The sequence below is a fragment of the Tupaia chinensis genome, unplaced genomic scaffold (genome assembly GCF_000334495.1).
Source record: "Tupaia chinensis unplaced genomic scaffold, TupChi_1.0 Scaffold147351_1, whole genome shotgun sequence".
NCBI lineage: Eukaryota > Metazoa > Chordata > Mammalia > Scandentia > Tupaiidae > Tupaia > Tupaia belangeri.
In genome coordinates this window covers 562,878-583,762 of record NW_006207202.1, presented here as the reverse complement: position 1 = coordinate 583,762, position 20,885 = coordinate 562,878, and the positions used below count along the sequence as shown (strand labels likewise).

The 20,885-nt window shown below is 46.0% G+C and overlaps 1 protein-coding gene and 1 pseudogene across 3 annotated transcripts; one reads left to right on the top strand and one right to left on the bottom strand.

The window, feature by feature from the left end:
* The first annotated feature begins 168 nt into the window (after positions 1 to 168).
* On the top strand, positions 169 to 1,307 carry LOC102473296 (costars family protein ABRACL pseudogene; annotated as a pseudogene).
* A 10,399-nt stretch (positions 1,308 to 11,706) lies between these two features.
* Positions 11,707 to 20,745, bottom strand: TMEM138 (transmembrane protein 138). 3 transcript variants are annotated; one of them, XM_006169635.3, is made up of 5 exons: positions 20,421 to 20,745; positions 17,582 to 17,837; positions 16,049 to 16,220; positions 12,859 to 12,934; positions 11,707 to 12,645 (listed from the first exon to the last, which is right to left on the bottom strand). In XM_006169635.3, exons 2-5 carry the CDS (start codon positions 17,707 to 17,709, stop codon positions 12,533 to 12,535), a joined length of 489 nt encoding a protein of 162 aa, XP_006169697.1. In that variant the 5' UTR covers positions 17,710 to 17,837; positions 20,421 to 20,745; the 3' UTR covers positions 11,707 to 12,532. The 3 variants fall into 3 exon arrangements, with proteins under 3 accessions (XP_006169697.1, XP_027624541.1, XP_006169696.1); XM_027768740.1 differs by having other exon boundaries at positions 17,697 to 17,837; XM_006169634.3 differs by lacking the exon at positions 20,421 to 20,745 and adding an exon at positions 19,880 to 20,380.
* Between the last annotated feature and the right edge of the window lie 140 nt (positions 20,746 to 20,885).

Below are 20,885 nucleotides of genomic sequence, written 5' to 3'. Positions count from 1 at the left end.
AGGCCAGGGCAGCTCGCGGGCTCCTGCGTGCCGGTTCCCGGACGTTGGGCAGAAGTGGCCAGTTGAGGCAGTTTGACCAGAGGATTGGGAAATAGGCATTCGTCCCACGATTCCCTTTTCTAACGAGCATCTGAAAATGAGAGATATGTGCGCGACGGTGCTCTGCAAATGCAGGGTGAGGTTTAGCGTTGGTCTTTTCTGCGCCCGATTTACGTGTCACGTAATTAGAGACAGCAAAATGAGGCGGAAATAGAGCCGCCTTTCCAGGTGTGCAAGTGAGTGAGAACCGGCGGAGAGGACACGCGGTCGCCGCGGGACGCTTTGGAGCGGTGAACGTGTGTCGTTAGAGACCGGGCGGTGGAAGAAGAAAGGGTTTGGAGAGGACTCAGGCTGACTTGGCCGGTAGCCCGCTGCAGGCAGGGCACGGCAGGAAACAGATGGCAAACCAGGTAATTTTGAGGAGCGTGACTGAGGAAAGTGTTGTAAGCCTGCAGGAGCCGTTTTGGACGGGGCCGGGAATGGAATTACTATCGTAAAGCTTGAAGAGGAAGGGGCGGAAGCAGTTCCTTGAACATTGAGCAAAGTGTTGGTAAAAAGCCTCCCACCAGGATGGTGACAGTCTGGGGAGGTGGTGGATAAATCTCTCATCTGATCTCGGCTTGTGCCTTTGATCGGTAAAACTTCCTTGGGAGCTTCAAGGCAAGGGAGCATTTCTTTAGGGTCAGTAGAGCAAAGCACAGAGCAAGGTGGAAAGGAGCCTGGGTCCATCACCCCCACCTCCACTGGGACTCCCACATGGCTGACCGTGGTTCAAGTCTCGGACCTGGTGGCTTGCTTTCTCACTTTCTCTCTCACTCTGTCCTTCTCTGGTCAAAATAAATAAATGAAAAATAACTTCAAAAAAAGTTTTTCTGAGTTCTTCATCTGGAAAGACAGTCAGAGGGGAGGCAGCAGTGAATGTGGATCATGAAGTTAACCTCTTAGTGGAGAAAATTCATCGTTTGGGTTCAAAAACTGCTGATGCAGAGTTAAGTGTGAAATTCGGGGTCCTCTTCCGAGATGACAGATGTGTCAATCTCTTTGAAGCATTGGTGGGAACTCTCAAAGCTGCCAAATGAAGGAAGATCGTTACATACACTGGGGAGCTACTTTTGCAGGGTGTTTACGATGATGTTGAGATTATTTTGCTGCAAGATTGTGGTTCTCATACCTTTGTGTATTGCTATTTTTTGTTTCTGGTAAACTGGAATGTTAAAGAGCAAACATATGAACATACTTAATGTATTTTTATATAACTTTGTAAACAAAAGGAGACTCAAATTTTACAAGTTCTTTTTTACATCTCAAAATAAAATTCATGTATTACACTAAACAAAACCTATTTTCTCAGGAATTTGGTTGAGAAATGAGGGTTTGAGGCAATGAGGCTTTTTTTAATAATTATTTATTGTATTATATTTATTCATTCACTTTTTTTTTCTTTAATTTGACCAGAGAGAGACAGAGGGTGAGAGTGAGAGAGAAAGGAAGTGAGAAAGCAAGCCACCAGATTCAGGACTTGAACCCTGGTCGGCCATGTGGGAGTGTCCAGCGCCTTAACCACCATGCCACCTGCTGGTCCCCAAGGCTTTTTTTTTTTATAAGCCATTCTTAGATCATTTCTACAGATATTTGATATTCTGTGAAAGCAATATGCAAACTGAAGACCAGCTACCTGCAAGAAATATGTTTATGTAACAAAGACATGCAATGGTCTTTTAAAAAATAGTTTTCCCTCTTTCTTGCCAATAAAGTTGTAAATAGAGACCATCATACCTTAAAATTCAAAAAATAAATAAAACATCCATCCAGGGAGCTGGAGATGGCAGAATGGTTATATTGCTGGACTCTATGGTTAGAGTCCCAGACCCAGTGGCTTAAAACTGGCTCTGCAGGGGGACCAGCAGTTAGCATAATGGCTATGTCACTGGACTCCCAAGTAGTCGACCACGGTTCGTGTCCCAGACCCAGTGGCTTAAATTCATGCCAGGTGCGTGTGTGTGTGTGCCCAAGATCCCGAGAGAATGGAGGAGAAGGGATTGCGGCGTGGCCATCCCCCTGGGGGGTGAATTCATGCTTTCTGTCTCTTTCTCTCTCCAGCAAGTGCATGCACAATCTCTCTCTAAAAGAAAAAAAAACATCCACTGAAAGAGTCCATATCTGAGTGGGCCCAGCAACATTTGATAGAGCCAGTGAGAACTCTCAGTGGGTCCAGCAATGAGCAATGGACACGACCTAGATCGAAAAATGATAAAGTGGGTCAGCAGGTGGTGTGGTGATAAGGGTGCTGAACTCCTATATTGGCTGGCTATGGTTCAAGTCCCAAATATGATAGCTTGCTTTCTCACTTTCCCTCTCTCTCTGTCTCTCTCTGGTGAGCACATATGCCCTATAGCAACATTTAAAAATAATAACAATAATAAAGATTAAACAGATAGTTCTTTTAAAAAAAATTATAAACTTCACAGAATGTAACTACTGGGCCACTCTTCCTCTCATGCTCCAGCTGGTCCTGCCTCTTGGGAGTGTACTTTCATTTTCACTTAATAAACTGCCTTTTCCTTTCAATGGAAAGGAAAAAAGCCATTTGGTGTAAAAAGTTTGCTCAACTTTATTTTTTCAGTCAGAATGGTATAAGCTGAGAGGTCTATACTATTGGCTGTTTGTTCCTGCTGTTCATTACTGGGCCTCTTCAATTAGGACGTGAACAAAGATTCATTTTTACTTCCAAATTGATGTGGATGGTCTGCTGTTGCTGGCGCTATCTTAAACGTTGTCTCGTCTCTCCTTCAAATCCATTGATAAACTCGATTTCTTTGAAGCACTGTCCCCAAAATGATCAGCAGTTTCATCATTCTTTTTTTACCTAAGCTTCACCGTGAATTTGATGTTTTTTCTTGCTTCAATTTTAGCAGCGTTCATTTTGCTCTGATAGGGGCTTTTCTAGATTCATCCTTCTTAGTGCCTCAAACTAGATCCTATTCAGACACATTCATTTTTCTCCAGAGGGTGCTTACATTCGCCAGAGAGAGGCACAGACAGAGAGATAGGAAGATGGAAAAGCACCACCCCAAATTGGGCATGGTTACCACAGTCCCATTTCTTCACCTGTGAGAATTTTGGGCATGTACATACACTCTTGGGCCTGCAAGCCACTGGGGCCAGGACTTGAACCACACAGTCAGCCATGTGGGATCTGACTCCCTAACCACCAGACCATGGAGCTAGCCCGTTTCAGACACGTTATAACAACTTAGAAATGAGTTTATTTTAGGGCAGAGTTACTTATTTATTTTTATTCATTTATTATTTTTTATTTGACCAGAGTAAGAGAGGGAGCAAGTGAGAAAGCAAGCCTCTAGATCTGACTGGAACCACGATCAAACGTGGGAGTTCAGCACTTGAACCACCATGCCACCTGCTGTGGTCCCCTTCACCCGTGGCTCCAGCTTGTCAGGATATTGGGCACACATGCACCTAGTGTATGTCAGGTCCACTCAGGATCTAAACCAGGGACTAGCCATGTGGATTCCAGCACAGAGATTAGTGTGCTATCTACTGCCTGCGCCTCTACAGTTGGGCCTGGTCAGGCTTTGACATATGTTCATCTGAGAGATTGGTCTGTAATTTTATTTCCCTTGTACATATCTTGTCAAGGTGTGGGTATCAAGGTTTAGTTGGCCTTATAACATGAAGTGAGAAGTGTTTCTTTTCTATCCTCTTTAAGAGATTGTGTAAGATAGGTCACATTTCTTCTTTAAATAGAGGGTTGGCTTGATGGCACAGTGATGACACACAGTTCAAGTGAGGCTGAATCCATATGAGACTGTGGGAGCGGTTTCCTGGCTGACCTGTACATGCTGAGTGCATCACCCAATCCTGGCTGCCTGGGAAAGCTTGGGAGAGGATGGTGACATGAGACATTCTTAAAGCTGTTTGTCTCTCTCTCTCTGTCATTCATGAAGTAGACTTAAAAATATATATTTGGGGGACCAGCAGTTGGCATAATGGCTATGTCGCTGGACTCCCATGTAGCAGACCGCAATTCGAGTCCCAGACCCAGTGGCTTAAACTCATGCCGGGTGCATGTGCGTGTGTGCCCAAGATCCCGAGAGGAGAATGGAAGAGAAGGGATTGTGGCGTGGCCATCCCCCCCGGGGGGTGATTTCTTGCTTTCTGTCTCTCTGTCTGTCTGGCAAGCACATGCGCCCTATGGCAAAAACCTCTCCAAAATAATAATAATAATAAATTTTAAAAACTTAAATAAATAAATAAAGATTAAAAAAAATAAATCACACTGGGCCTGTGTGTTTAAATGCCCAGAATCCCAAGAAGAGAATAAAGAAGAAGGGATTGTGGCATGGCCATCCCCCGGGGGATACTTTTTCACCCTCTCTTTCTGTCTGTGAGCACACACACCCTATAGGAAATTAATTTTAAAAATTAAAAACGAAGCCACCAGGTGATATAGTGGTTAAGGCACCAGACTCCCACATGGCCAGCCACAGTTCAAGTTCTGGACCCAGCAGCTTGAAACTCATGCAGGGCATGTGTGCGTGCATGCCCAAAATCCTGAGAGGAGAATGGAGGAGAAGGGATTGCGGCGTGGCCATCCTCCCTGGGGGTGATTACTCGCTGTCTCTCTCTCTCCAGCAAGCACATGGTCCCTATAGCAAAAAATATCTAAGAAAGAAAAGGAAAGAAGGAAAGAAAGAAAGGAAAGAAAGGAAGGAAGGAAGGAAGGAAGGAAGGAAGGAAGGAAGGAAGGAAGGAAAGAAAGAAAGAAAGAAAGAAAGAAAGAAAGAAAGAAAGAAAGAAAGAAAGAAAGCAAGCAAGCAAGCTTAAAAACAAAAACAAATTCACCTTCAGTTCCTGTAATGTGATAACAGACTGGACTCAGCATTTCTCTTACAGTGAGCGCAATGTTGCGCTCTCTCAGTAGAGGGCACTGAAGGGACACTGCAGGAAGACAAGGGTTCATCTTTCTGGTTCCATGTACTCCAGTTTGCTTTTTTTTTTTTTCTGCTCCATGGCCTACGGGCAGTGCATGTGTAAGAGACACTTGGCAGGACCTGTTCCAGCTGCATGTGAAGAACAGGCACTTCCTGGTAACCTCACAGACCTGTTGAGCCCTGGTGGTCTGGTTGCTGTGGCCCCCATACCTGTGTGGAATCAGCACTCCGAGCACACCTGTACACCAACCCCTTTGGGCATCTGCCCAAGGACGGACCTGGGTTGGCCTGCGTTAAAATGTCACATCATCAAACTGAAACTTTAAGGAAATTGATAGATTTTTTTTAAATTATTTATTCATTTAATTCCATTTGTTATTACTTTATTTTATTTTATTTTTATTTTTTTTGTTTTGGAGTTTTTGCTATAGGGCACGTGCGATCGCCAGACAGAGAGAGACAGAAAGCAAGAAATCACCCCCCAGGGGGGATGGCCACGCCGCAATCCTTTCTCCTCCATTCTCCTCTCGGGATCTTGGGCACGCACATACACGCACCCAGCGTGAATTTTAAGCCCCCAAGTCCGGGACGTGAACCACGGTCGACTACATGGGAGTCCAGTGACATAGCCATTACCCTAACTGCTGGTCCCATTATTACTTTTTTTAACTTGACCAAACAGAAACAGAGAGAGAAAGGGAAAGGGAGAAAGTAAGCCGCCAGGTCCGGGACTCAAACTACAGTCGGCCATGTGAGAATCAAGCACCTTTAACCACCACGCCACCTGCTGGCCCCATGGAAGTTAAAAGGTTTTTTTAAAAGACCGACTTTTCCTGGACACAGGAGAGTCCAGTGGACTTAAGTCAGCGCTAAAAGGAAATAAAACTTAGGCTTATCTTGTGGTTTCTTTCTTAGACTGTGCACCTGAAATAGCTCTAGATGCTTCCTAAACTCACTGGACCTTTTATGAATACCCTTAGTGCCCAAATACATTACTCCTTTACCTTCCAAACTCACTGTCTCCACATTTTATTTAAAATTAAGCAAAGTGACTCCATCCCACATCAGAGAATTTAACCAAACACTGCTGCACGCGACTCCCTGGTGCTCCTCCCTCCCACCCGCAGTCCTTACCTTTAAAACCACCCTGGACTTGGGGACCAGCAGTTAGTGTAATGGCTATGTCGCTGGACTCCCATGTAGTTGACTGCGGTTCGCATCCCGGACCCGGTGGCTTAAAACTCACGCCAGGCGCGTGTGCATGCATGCCCAAGATCCCGAGAGGAGAACGGAGGAGAACGGAGGAGAAGGGATTGCGGTGTGACCATCCCCCTTGGGGGGTGATTTCTCACTTTCTGTCTCTATGTCTCTGGGGGCCAGCAGGTGGCGTGGAGGTTAAGACACTGGATGCCACATGGCTGACCACACAGTTCAAGTCCTGGACTCCATGACTTGAGAATCACGCCAGGCATTGTGGTGTGGCCACTTCTCTTTGGGGAGTGATTTCTCACTTTCTCTCTTTCTCTTTCTTCCATTCTCTCTTTTACACACACACACGCATAAGCACACATGCCCTTTAAAAAAAAAAAAAAAAAAAAAAAAACCACCCTGGACTCTTATGTATGGGCATACATTATCTGAAGCAGCCTGGATTTTGTCCCAACCAGATCATTCTAATTTGGTCACAAATAAAATCTTTTGTTTGTTTTGCATTGGCCTTCTGTATCAGACCGACTCAAATTAAAGTTTATCTAGAAAATGGGGCTGGCAGGTGGCATGGTGGTTAAAGGGCGCTGGACTCCCACATGGCCAACCGTGCGGCTTGGTTTCTCACTCTCCCTCTCTCACTCTCTTACTCTGTCCCTTTCTGGTCAAATTAAAATAAATAAAGTTAAATAAAATAATCACTTTAAAAAGAACAAGTTTATCTAGAAAATGATTGCTATATAAAATAAAAGTAAGTAAGGGCGGGAGAACTAAGAGAAAGAGGAGATGCCCCCAGCCTGCCTACTGGCTATGTTACTCCTGCTGACTGCGGGACTGTCACAAGACATTCTTTCTCAAGATCATTCCAGGTGTGCCATCTCCCTTAGGCTGGTAACACGTCCTGCTCAAAGGACCACCACCATTAATGCCAATAAGCTATTGCAGACAGCTTCTGCTAATGGACTTTCACTCACTCCTTCCCACCTCACCAGACCCTCTTCCGACATCTTTGTCCAGTGCAAACTCTTGCAGAACTTGGATGTACTATAATCCTTTTACGAGTAAAAAAGCCCTAGCGTTTTCAGGGTCAGCAGACATACCATTTCCATCTGGCCCTGCCGCTTGCTGATAGGTCTGACTGCAAACCACAAGGTATGAGCCTTATTTTGTGATAGCGTTTTTTAAAATTTATTTTTTTTATTTGCTATGTGGAGCATGTACTCACTGGAAACAGAGGGAAAGTGAAAAAGCACCCCCTGGCAACATGACCACACACAGTCCCTTCTCCTCCATTGTCTTCTTGGGATTTGGGGCATGCACACACACATCCAACTGCCTTTTTTTTTTTTAGAGAGGTTTTTGCTACAGGGCGCATGCACTCACCAGAAAGAAAGAGAGACAGAGGGAAATTGAGAAATCATCCCCCAAGGGAGATGGCCATGTCATATTCCTTCTCCTCCATTCTCTGGGAGATTTTGGGATTTGGGGCATGCACACACATGTGCCTGGCAAGAGTTTCAAGCTGCTTTATAAATTTTACTTTGCAGTTGTTCTTTTTATTTCAACATTAAACATATATACACATATATAGACCAGAGACTCATAACCAGGAGTTGCCATACACACTGTAAGAAAACAATTAAGCGTAAAGACAACAGGAACAACCCAGCCCTGGTTCATTTGGGTGCACAGAAAATTGTCTATCTTTTAGACATAAGGGGACTACGGTATTCCTATAAAAGCTTTAGGAAAAGATTTAAAAAGCTACTTATTTTTTTTTTTTTACAAATAAAGCTATAGTAAATGCGAATAGTGGCTTTGTTAAAACTCGAGATCATTTGTTCCAATTAGATGTGAAGGTTGTGCCTTAGACATTTTAAGAATTGTACCTTTTCAGGATCAGCAGTTAGCGTAATAGCATGTTGTTGGACTTCCATGTAGTTGACCGCAGTTCGAGTCCCGGACCTGGTGGCTTAAACTCACACCAGGCATGTGTGCGTGTATGCCCAGGATCCAGAGAGGAGAATGGAGGAGAAGGGATTGCAGCACGGCCATCCCTCCTAGGAGGTGATTTCTCGCTTTCTGTCTCTCTGTCTCTCTCTTTCTAGCCAGTACATGTGCCCTATAGCAAAAACTTCTCTGAAAAAAGAGTTGTACCTTTTCTTTTTCTTTTCTTTTTTTTTAAGAATTATTTATTGGGACCAACAGTTGACATAATGGCTATGTTACTGGACTCCCATGTAGTCGACCGTGGTTCAAGTCCTGGACCCAGTGGCTTAAACTCATGCTGGGCGCTGTATATATATATATACACACACACACACACACACACACACACACACACACACACACACATATATATGTACGTCTATTTCTATATTCTTAATAAATGCTGTATAGACTATAGATAGTTGATATAAAATTATCAAAAAAGGGAATATTTTTAAATATTTATTTATTTGATTTCATTTGTTATTATTTTTTATTTTGAACAGAGAGAGACAGAGAAAGAGAAAGGGAAAGAGAGAAAGCAAGCCGCCAGGTCCGGGACTTGAACCACATCATCCATATGGGAATCCAGCATCTTTAACCACAATGCCACCTGCTGGCCCTGTACCTTTTCTATTTAAAATATGTTAAAATCTTTACATTTGAGAGCCCCTCATTTATGAATTGTACCGTCCATGGCTACATTCATGATCCAACATCAGGAGTAGTTGTACCTTCGAAATCTATTCACTGCCTGGCCCTTCGCAGAAAAAGCTTGCCAACTTCTGTAGTGAGGCCTCTCTGAATATCAAGTTTCACAGAGCACCTCTCTGGTGTGATGGACTGACTGAATTACCCAGCCTCATTCTTCAACCTCCCTCTAGCCATGCCTTTTGCCTTGACATTCTGTAGTGCTTTGGGCTCTGAAGTACGCTCAGTCACATGATTTGCTTTGACCAATAGGAGTCCAAGAGATATGCCATAAACAGAGGCCTTAAAAGAGGCTTGTTCTCAGGACCAGCAGTTAGCATAATGGTTATGTCACTGGACTCCCATGTAGTCAACTGCGGTTCGGGTCCTGGACCCAGTGGCTTAAACTCATGCCGGGCACATGTGTGTGTGTGCCCAAAATCCTGAGAGAATGGAGGAGAAGGGATTGCGGCATGGCCATCCCCCCTGGGGGGGATTCCTCGCTTTCCGTCTCTCTGCCTCTTTCTTTCTGGCGAGCGCACGCACTATAGCAAAAAAACCCTCTCCAAATAAAAAGAGGCTTGTTCTCTTCTGTTTTACCACTGTCATGTGAACAGATCCAGGCTAGTCTGCTGGATGATAAATCATGTGACCCAGAGCTGAGCGGGCCCAGTCATTCCAACTGAGGTCACCCCAGGTTAGCCAAAAGCCAAAGGATCCTAAGATCATCAAAGCTGCCTACTCAGGCCAAGCCCACAGCTGACCACTTGAGTGAGCCCAGCAGAAATCAAGTGAACCCAGTCCAGATCGGCTGAACACCAAGATTCAATAGCCAAGTAACTGTTTATGGTTATATATTCCTGAAGCTCAGTGGTGGTTCAGTGTACATTACTTACTCTGTCAATTAAAAAATGACACTATCAGAACCAGCAGGTGGCATGGTGGTTAAGGTGCTGGACACTCCCACGTGGCTGACCACCAAGTCTCGGACCTGGTTGCTTGCTTTCTCACTTCCCCTCTTTCTCTCTCTCTCTGTGTCTTTCTCTGTTGAATTAAAAAATAAAATGAATAAATAAATAACATTTTTTAAAAAATGACACTATGGGGACCAGCAGTTAGCATAATGGCTATGTTGCTGGACTCCCATGTAGTTGACCACGGTTCGTGTCCCAGACCCAGTGGCTTAAACTCACGCCAGGCGCGTGTGCGTGCGTGTCCAAGATCCCGAGAGGAGAATGGAGGAGAAGGGATTGTGGCGTGGCCATCCCCCCGGGAAGTGATTTCTCACTTTCTGCCTCTCTGTCTCTGTCTTTCTGGCGAGCACATGTGCCCTATAGCAAAAACCTCTCCAAAAAACAAAAAAAAGGCACTATGGAGACCAGCAGGTGGCGCAGTGGTTGAGGCTCTGGACTCCTACGTAGTCGACTGCTGTTTGAGTCCCAGAACAGTGGCTTTAAGTTCACTCCAGGCACGTGTGTGTGCATGCCCAAAATCCCAAGAGAAAACTGGAGGATAAAGGATTGTGGTGTGGCCATCCCTACTGGGAGGTGATTTCTCAGTTTCTGTGTTTCTCCAGAAAGCACACATGCCCTATAGCAAAAAATCTCTCCAATAAAAAAAAACAAACCCTAAAACTTCTTTCTGCCTCCCCTGCTGCCATGGTGCCTGTGAAAAATCTTGTGGCGAAGAGGGGCGGGGAGGCAAAAAAAGAAGCAGGTTTTGAAGTTTACCCTTGACTACACCCAGCCCGTAGAAGATGGAATCATTAATGCTGCCAATTCCGAGCAGTTTCTCCAAGAGAAAATCAAAATGAGTGGAAACACTAGGAATCTCGGTGGAGGAGCTGGAACCATTGGAAGGAGCAAGAGCAAGATCCCCATAACGTCCGAGGTGCCTTTTTCCAAAAGGTATTTGAGTATCTCACCAAAAACATTTGAAGAGTAATTCATGTGATTGGTTGCACATAGTTGCTAACAGCAGAGAGTTAGGAACTGCATTACTTCTAGATTAACCAGGATGAAGAGGCAGAAGATGATTAAAACTCATTTATCTGGAATATTTTATATGAATTCCCAAATAAAACTTGGGAACTAAAAAAACGCTGACACTATGAGTATATGAAGTTTTAAAATTTCTTTTCCCAAAGCAGACTAAGGGCCATTTTTAGTTTTCTAAGGGTAATTTAGGCCTCTGATAGGGAGAAAAGATTCTGAATGAAATGTGGCAATCTAGAACTCCACAGTTGGAGGTGGGGCAACAGATTACATCTTGTTGGGTTTTTAAAATTATTTATTTTATTTTATTCATTCATTTATTTTTTAGTTTTGAGGGAGACACAGGGTGAGAGTGAGAGAGAGAGGAAGTGAGAAAGCAAGCCACCAGATTCAGGACTTGAACCCTGGTCAGTCATGTGAGCGTGTCCAGTGCCTTAACCACCACGCCACCTGCTGGTCCCACATCTTGTTTTGTGTGTGTGTGTGTTTGTTGTTAGAGATTTCTTTTACTATAGGGTACGTGTGCTTGCCAGAAAAACAGAAGGTGAGAAATCACCCCCATGGGGTATGGCCCCACCACAATCCCTTCTCTTCCATTCTCCTTTCCGGATCCTAGGCATGTACTCACACGTGCTCAGCATGAGTTTTTTTTTGTTTTGTTTTGTTTTAAGAGAGATTTTTGCTAGAGGGTGTGTGCACTCGCTGGAGAGACAGAGAGAAAAAGAGAGACAGAAAGCGAGAAATCACTACCCCCAGAGGGGATGGCCACATCATAGTCCCTTCTCCATTCTCCTCTCGGGATTCTGGGTACACATGCACATGCACCTGGTGTGAGTTTTAAGCTGCCAGGTCTGGGACTCAAACTACGGTCAATTACATGGAAGTCCAGTGACTTAACCTTTACGCCATCCGCTGCTTCAAACTCACCTGGTGTGAGTCTTAAGCCTCTGGGTCCAGGACCTGAACCACAGCCAACTACGTGGGAGTCCAGCGACGTAACCATTACACAATCTGCTGGTCCCCACATCTTGAATTTCTGCAAAAACACCTTCTCATAATGAGACTCAACAGACATCTGACTGATCTGTGTCTCAGCTTCCCCACCGGGTCAAGTAGATGTTGAGGGTAGGAGTTGGCTAGACAGACAGATTCCACCACTTCTGGAAAAAGTTCAATTTATTTCCTATTTATAAAATATAAAAAAAGTGTCTTGGGTATAAAATCTAAATGTCTAAGATATAATCAGCCAGGAGTCCATAACTATCACTCTTTGCATCCTTCAATCGCTCATGTGCGGTGCAAGGGGAGTTGGGACTGGGAGGTCCCCCTGTCCCAGGCTAAAGGAAAAGCTTCAGGAGGGTGAGTCACAGAGACCTCAGTCAGGAAGTGAGGCCAGAGAATGGTATAGAGCAGGAAAGGAAGAAAAGGGAGTGGGACTGAGGTAGGAGGTAAGGGGGTGGGGATTATGTTCTGGAGTCTGTCGGGGGACACTTTAATTTGTAAGAGGGAGGCTCTTCCTTCTTGAATGTTATGCACAGCCGGCCTATGCCTGTCCTAGGAAGTTCAGCTGACTGCCAGTACACTGGGCCAACCCTTCCTGCAGGGTGGCAAATGTGGCTTCCATCAGGATGGAAAGGCATCCTTCAGTGTGACATGAAGAGATCACCTTCGGACTTGCATGAACTCCTTGCGCAGCCACAAAGAGTCCTGGTAGAAGCGAGGGTCGCCGAGCCTCACGGCCGTCCGTTTGTAGAAGTAACAGTACAGCACTGCCGCTGTGGGTGCAGAGCAGAACCCCATGAGGCCCAGGGGCCCTGCCTCGTGACTTCTCCCTTCCAGCAAGGGCACAGGGTGTCATCTCTCCTATTCTTGGCACGGCTGTCCCACCCATCCCGGCTGTGATGGAGCTGGGAAGTCAGAGCCAAGGCCCTCTGTGCCAGAGACACATGTGGGACCCGGGAGAGGCCTGAGGGTGCTCTGGTCCTTACCTAGTCTCTGGAATACAAACAGCGTTTGAAGTCCGTCTGTCCACACAAAGCTGTTGGAGTTCTTCCAGCGTAAATTCTGAGGGAGAGATGAGCAGTCAGGGACAGGCTGGTTAATGGCCAGATGGGGCCCTACCACCTCCAACTTGGTGAGCTGCAGAGATACTACTTGGTTGGCAATCATGCTAATCTTACCCTCTTTCTTGCTATGATCCCAAGGAATATTTCCTGAAAGAGTCTTAATCTCCCTTTTTTAATATAAAGGGAATATGCTTTTAACCAAGAGGAATTTTTTTTTTTTTTTAAGATTTTTGCTATAGGGTGCATGTGCTTGCCAGAAAGGGAGGAAAGGAGGAAGGGAGGGAGAGAAGGGGAGAAAGAGAGAGACAGAGAGAGAGAGAGAGAAAAATCACCCTCCAGAGAAGATGGCCACATTGCAATCCCTCCTCTTCCATTCTCTTAGGATTTGGGGGCATGCACGCTCATGTACCCTGTGTGTTTTTCAGGCCACTGGGTCCAGGACTTGAACTGCAGAGTTGATCATGTGGTATCCAGTGCCTTAACCAACATGCCACCTGCAGGCCCAAGGAAGAAGTTTAATTTTTAAAAAACTGGGAGCCAGCCAGTGGCATAGTAGTTAAGGTAGCTGAAGGGATCCACATGGATGACTGCATAGTTCGAATCCCAGACACCTAGAGGCTTAAAAAATATGGCAGGAGGGGGGAGGGGAGGTGTGTTTTCTTACTTTCCCTCTCTCTGTCTCTCTCTGGGGAGCACACGTGCCCTCTGGCAAAATTTTAAAAAAGAATAATTTTGGGGGACGGGAGTTGTTTTTTCTTTTCTTTTTCTCTTCAAGGTAAGAGCATGTGAGCACGTGAACAAGAATGAGAAAGAGAGAGACGCACTCTCCCCAGGGTCTGGCTGCGTAGCAGTTCCCTTCCTCCAGCCCACTGTATCTTGGGTAGTCACAGACGTGCCTGCTGTTTCAGGCGAACTGGGCCAGGAGTTCAAACCACAGTCCACATGTAGGATCCAGCTTCTTTTGAGCAGTGCATTACTGCTGCATTGCAGAGCCGGCCCCGTTTGATAATTTATTTATTTAAAATATGGTCTTCCTGTTGTGGTTCTCCTGCCTCAGTCTCCTAGCTGGGATAACAACTTTGTGTTGCTGCGGTAGACAGTTAGCCATGAGCGGGCAGCCCTAAGAGAAAAGCGAAAGGCTCACCTAGCCCCGGGTGCCAGGAGGGCGAGGTAATTTGCCATATTCCTTCCTTGAGGCTTGAGGGAAGCATACAGGGATAATTCGTAGATTTTTCTTTTATCAAAAGGACCCAAGCAAGCATTTTGGCCATTAAGGCGATGGACTAATTGGGCAATCTAATTGGGGCAACCTGACTTGCACTGGGCGTACGCAATTGGGTGATCAAATTCCTCACTTTGCCTGTGAGGATGGTGCGCAGGTGCAGGAGAGAACGTATGGATTCAAATTTAAAGGAAGAACATAGGCAGCATAAGGGGCCGCCCACTAATGAATATTCATGACCTCTAGTAATAAAAGTAACAATTAACCAGTACCAAGCGCAGTTGCCACTTGGCAATCTGCCTGCCCAACAACCTTTTTGGGTGTACTTCCTTTCTTTCCTTCCCTTTCTTTCTATTAAACTTTCTTTTCTATCTACTTCATTTGTGGTTGCGGTTTCATTTTGCGCCTAGGGACAAGTCTCTAATTTTAGTGATCTGGACCCAAAGAACCAAGGATTTCACAACGCAGCTCAAGACTTTTCCATCCGTTAACAGTACCACATCTGGCTCTTCTTTTTTTTTTTTTTTCCCTTAATTGCCAGAGACAGAGAAAGGGAGAGGGTGTAGTCCAATGGCATGTGGTCATGCTGCAATTCTTCTCCATCGCGCCATCCTGTCAGGGTTTAGGGCACGCACACACATGTGCCCAGTGTTTCTCAAGCCCTAGGACTCGAGCTGTGGCTCAGTATGTGGGATCTACTCCTTTAACCTCTAGGCCACAGGGCTGGCCCCCGACCATATCTATTCTTAGACAGGTATTTGCTATGTTGCCCAGGTCAGCCTCCCAAATCACGGGGATGACAGGCCCATGCCACTGTACCCACTCGAGGTTGGGCTAGGAATCAAACCAGGCCTCCTATGGGGCCGCAGCCTGCAGAGCACTGTGCCTTAGTGGTGCATGCTACCACGGCTGGTCCAGGGAGGGTTTCACTAAGCTGTTTATCTCCTTCCATGCCATAGCTGTTGCCAAGGAAAAACGATATACATTATTTTAGGAATTTAGTGTGTCCATTGTCTTGCGTTGAAAGTCTCAGGCTCAGCCCTGGCCAGATAAAGGCTTTGGTGCACTCGGGGTTTAATCAGATTAACGGCTTTAGAGAACAAAGTCAGGATCTATTTTGGCTCCAGGAGAGAGGACTGAATCCTCCTCAGGAAGCCCTAGAGACTTTAGCACTGCTTCGCTTCCTTCCCGTGACCTCTTCTTGCTGTGGAATCATAAGGGCAACCCTGAGGTTTTGGTTGAAAAGGTACAAAGAAGTGACTAGAGCATCCTGAGGTGTTAACGTGTTCCCTCAAAGTGAGTACATGTGAAGCACGTGAAATAGCCAAAGTGTGGGAAAATTTGTGACACAGAAGCAATCTGAAGCTATGAAAGCTGGACCTGGTCTAAGGCCTATGCTCGGACCAGAGGGAGGTAACCGGGGAGCTGGTTCTCCCGGGGACAGTGATGGGGCCTCAGCAATGAACACTAAAGGATAAGCAGCACTCTTGCTTGGCTACTTCCCAGAAATACCCCTTGCCTGCGGCACTAGTCATGGGACACTGGTATCTAAAGATCTCCTGTGTAAACAACTATCTGCCTAAAGAACTCATGATGAAACACATTCAGCTTCCTGGTCTAGTTCCGGCAGGCCTGTGGCTGGCAGAGGTACACTGCACATTCCAGGAGAGTCCTTCAACTCTTGAATAAGGCTGTTTTTCAACATATAAGGTTGGGAAAACATGCCTTAGGAAACTCTCGTGTGCCTAGCGCTCCAGCCCAGGTCACTTTCACTTTACCTGTTTCTTATCAAGCATTCTGTGAGATAGAAAATATACGCTGGATTCCCAGAGAAAAAAAAAAATATCCCCATCCCAGAAAAGATTCAAGGATCCAGAGCTCCAATCTTACCATGACCCAGACATGAAGGGAGATGCTGAGAGCAAAGTATATCGCCGTTAGGACGATGGTCCCTTTGAACTTATGGAAAAGGAGATTGACCAGGCCAGCCTGGAAGACGAAGGTGTTGAAGAACATGAGGAAAATGATGATGATGTTGAAGAGGATTGCAATATCCTGGATGCTGCAGACATACAAAACAGAGTACAGCCAAATGGAAGTCTGTGTGAGAAAACAAGAGCTGGCCCTACATCCTTAGGGACACCGACAGGTCTAGCCTTCCCTGTGATACAGTTATTTGAAACCCCCATAGAGAAAGCGTGGGCTCTGGGACCCAAGTGAAATGAACCTCAAGTGACCATCTGGCCCCAACAGTTGAGCTGCAGTCCCTAGGAAAGGTTTTCCTGCTCTGATATGCTTACCTCAGGAGCCTACGAGGCAATTCCGAGCATAGTTTCCTCCAGAAAATGCCAGTCTGGTCTGTCACATTACCTGGTCTTGTCAGACAGTTTCATCTATCGAAACGAAATGTGCTTCACCCTGTCTTTGCATGGCTAGTGCCCTGGTGCCAGGCAGGTTTCAGTCCAGGTGTCCTCTCTTCAGAAAGACTTCCTTTCGCCCCACTAATACAGCCCTCTCCTACCCGCCTCAGCTACTTTATACCCAAGGTATGACATCACCATGTGAAATGATTATTACTAATGTATTTATTGTCTCTATATCCAGTACAATGGAAACCCTCTACCTAAGAGCAGGACCTCGCCAGGTTTACCACTGGACCAGAAAACTTGTCTGGCAGGCCAATGAAGAAAGACCAGGTCTAAGATCACAGTTTTCAGTTCAGAAACTGCACCATGGCATCTATATGTCATTGTAGGGGGGTAAATGCCAAAATTCCCATCCTAATATATTCACCTATATTATTAATAAGACTGCCTTTTTCTTTTTCTTTCTTTTCTTTTCTTTTTTTTTTTTTTTTGGAGAGGTTTTTGCTATAGGGCATGTATGCTTACCAGAGAAACAGAGAGACAGAGAGAAACAGAAAGCGAGAAATCACCCCCCAGGGGGGATGGTCACGCCGCAATCCCTTCTCCTCCATTCTCCTCTCAGGATCTTGGGCACGTATGCACACATGCCCGGCATGAGTTTAAACCACTGAGTCTGGGACTCGAACCACAGTCGATTACGTGGGAGTCCAGCGACGTAGCCATTACACCACCTGCTGGTCCCAAGGTTGCCTTTTTTAACCTGCCATTTTCTAATTTTTTGTGGCAGAAGCAATATTTCTATTCAAAGATGGAGAAAATGATAGGTCAGCAGTCTGACTCGTTTCCTGTGTGAACGGCTCCTCGTAACCCAACCTTCGTTAGACATATATGAAAACAGGACCTATGACCATGTCCGTGTGCCATGGAGAACCCAGGACAATGCTGAATTTCATTCTTCCTGATAGTTCTCTATCAATAACTTGAAAATGCTAAGTCATGACTGTCAGGGCCTTTAAACTGCTGAGCGAAACTTTCCAGGCCCACCCACGGAACTCACATGAAGAGCACCAGCTGGATGACAGGAGCCATTCGGAGAAGCTCCGAGAAGGAATTGACAAAGAGATCATAGGACAGCAGCAGGAACTGCAGGGAGAGCACCAGGCTGTAGTTACCGGTCTGAAGCATCTTCCTTCTGCTTTCTTGGGCCTCCAAGGGCACATTCCACGGGTCCTTAGAAAATAGCTCCCAACACTGAGGGAGAAGTGTCTGGTTCCTTTGAATCAGAGCTGTTTCCCTTCCTCTAAGGTGAGGGCCTGTTGGGACAAAAAGAAAGGCAAGGTTAGAGACTCACTGACACAATAAACACACTGGGGACTGACTGTACCATGTGCCACTTCAGGTCAGATGTGCTAGTGAACAAAACCAACAACCAAAAAACCCAACTAGTCATTCCTTTCAGGGCCCTTCACTTTCAAACCATTCTCCACGTCTAGAACCTTCTAAATGAAGAGCTCCTTTTAGCCAAAAGAACCAAGGGAGGCCAGCAGGTGGCGTGATGGTTAAGGGTGCTGGATTCCTGCATGGCTGACTGTGATTCAAGTCCCAGAACTGGTGGCTTGTTTTCTCACTTTCCCTCTCTCTCACACACACACTCTGCCCCTCTCTGGTCAAATTCAAATAAAGTTAAATAAAATAATTCTTTTAAACAACAACAACAACAACAACAAAACAGGAATACTACAGAAAACAATGACTGCCTGATTATGTAATGGTAGTAGGAATAATAGCCACAACCCTTTATATATCACTTAAAATGTGCCCTGGATTTTTTTAAAAAGAGTTATTTCATTTAAATTTATTTTTGAAGAGGTTTTTGCCAGAAAGACAGAGAGAGACAGAGACAGAAAGCGAGAAATACCCTCCCCCCCCGAGGGGGTATGGTCACGCCACAATCCCTTCTCCTCCATTCTCCTCTCGGGATCTTGGGCATGCACGCACACGTGCCCAGTGTGAGTTTAAGTCACCAGGTCTGGGACTTGAACCACAGTTGACTATGTGGGAGTTCAGCAACATAGCCATTATGCCAACTGCTCGTCCCTATATATATATATTAATTTGACAGAGAGGGACAGAGTGAGAGAGAGAGAGAGAGAGAGAAAGCAAGAAAGCAAGCTGCCAGGTCCAGGACTTGAACCACAGTCGGCTATAGTGGGAATCCAGAAACCTTAACCAAAATGCCAACTACAAGGCCTGCCAGGCACTTTTTAAACATTATTTAAACATCACAATAACCTCCTGTAGTAGGGAGTACATTATTACTTTACCAATTAGATATTATTGAGGTCCAGAGAGAGAAAATAATTGATCAAACAGGGGGGCCAGCAGATGGCTTAGCAGTTATGCCACTGGACTCTCATATGGCTGACCATGATTCAAGTCCCAGACTCGGTAGCTTCAAAATCATGCTGGGCACATGCGCATGTGTCCCCAAGATCCCAGGAGGAGAAAGGAGAAGGGATTGTACCATACCCATTCCCCATGGGGGAGGTGATTTCTCACTTTCCCTCTCACTGTCTGTCTCCTGACCACAGCAAGAGCATGTGCCCTAAGGCAAAAATCTCTAAAAATAGGGGCTGGCAGGTGGTGTGGTGGTTGAGGACACTGGATTCCCACATAGCCAACTGTGGTTCGAGTCCTGGACCTGGTGGCTTGCTCTCTCTCTCGTGCACGTGTGCTCTGTCCCTCTCTGGTCAACTCATGTTTATATTAATTCAAGAGGCTGTAGACAAAGACGTCAAGGATCTGGAAAAATAAAACAAACAAACAAAAAAAAACCAAGTAGTAGTGGCAGGACTGGGATTCAGATCTAGGCTGAGTCCAGCATCTATGTTCTTTACTGCATTAAGCTATCATTACAGAATGATATGTAACTAGGTGGGGAAAATGGAGACTCGGAGTAATTGGGAGGTGGTACTGGCAAGAAAAGCTGAGAAGAAACAGTGCTCTCCTGAGGAACTTTGTGTTTAAAGTTATGGTATTAACACAGTGACATTAAGTAAGGGGAATTTGGCCTTCATTTTCATATCACCTAAGACCCACAGGTTGCTCTGGGGTTGCCCCATGATCCTGCAGTTGGATCAAACCTATAAAATGCTTTGAAGTATTAGAGTGATCAGTATCTGTACAATATATTACAACTTACAAACTCTTTTCATATCCATAGCCTTACTCAATCCTGGCACCATCTTGAGAAGTAGCCATTATAATCCATAGAATTCCTGTTTTTACACAGCGGCTCTGGGAGGTTAAGGCACCTGGTCCACCCCACCCGGTGGAGAAATCCCTCCCCCCTTACTGGATGTATGAAGGTGGATTCTTTGAACCCGAGTCTCCGCATTCATTCACTTAGGTTAACAGCACCGTGATTAACTTGTCAGCCTTTAATCTTCGCACCAACTCTGCAAGGTGGGAGAGCATTATCCCTATTCTCCAAGCAAGAACACAAAGTCAGAGTTCAAGACATTCCCCCAAGTCGCAAGTAAGCAGAGCCAGGATTCTTAACTAGGTGTGACGCCAAACCCGATCCCTTAACCGCTACTTCACCAGTCACCACGAGGGCTGTTGTGAGGATCCGTTACATGGAGACGCCCATCGCTCTCTCCAGGGAAGGACAGTCATCCCCTCCTTTAGGGCAAAGGTGAATCGCAAGCTAATGAAACGCTCTTAGAGATCATCCACCGCTCTTGCCGCCTTCCCTTTGTCCCCAGAGCAGTTTCCCTCACCCTCCCCAGCCCACATAAAATGGGACTGCCTTCGCATAAAACCAAATCAATTACAACAGCAACAAAAATTCGAACTTCTGGCCCCTTTACCCACTCCCCATCAACCACTCTCACCTCAAAGCCCCAACGTCGGTTGTCATGGGGACACCCTCCTGGCTTCCGGAAACCTGCTTTAAATTCCGGAAGTAGATGGCGGGCGCGGCTCGGTCGGCGCCGTGTGGCTGGCTTGTCTTCTTTCTCTCCCTACTCTCGGGCCAGCCAGGCTGCCACGTTCGGGCTCGCTTTCCTGGGCCCTCCCCGCTCCTGGCCCTCCCAGCGTCGAAGCACGCTGACCCAGATCTTTCGCCGCCGCTGCCTGCGGCCGGTCTTGCGGAAGACCAGTCTTCGGCCCGTCAATCCGAACATTTCCGCTTCCTCGGATGAAGGCTGAAGGACGGAGCAGACGCTTAGCGTCTTTCCTGTCCCTGAGTCCAAATTTGAGGAGAAACGCCCGTGGAGGAACCGAAGTTCAAAGCCAGCACCTTGGCTCGCAAGGAGTTGGCGGGGATGGGACTGTGGACTTCATTTCCCAGGCAGCTT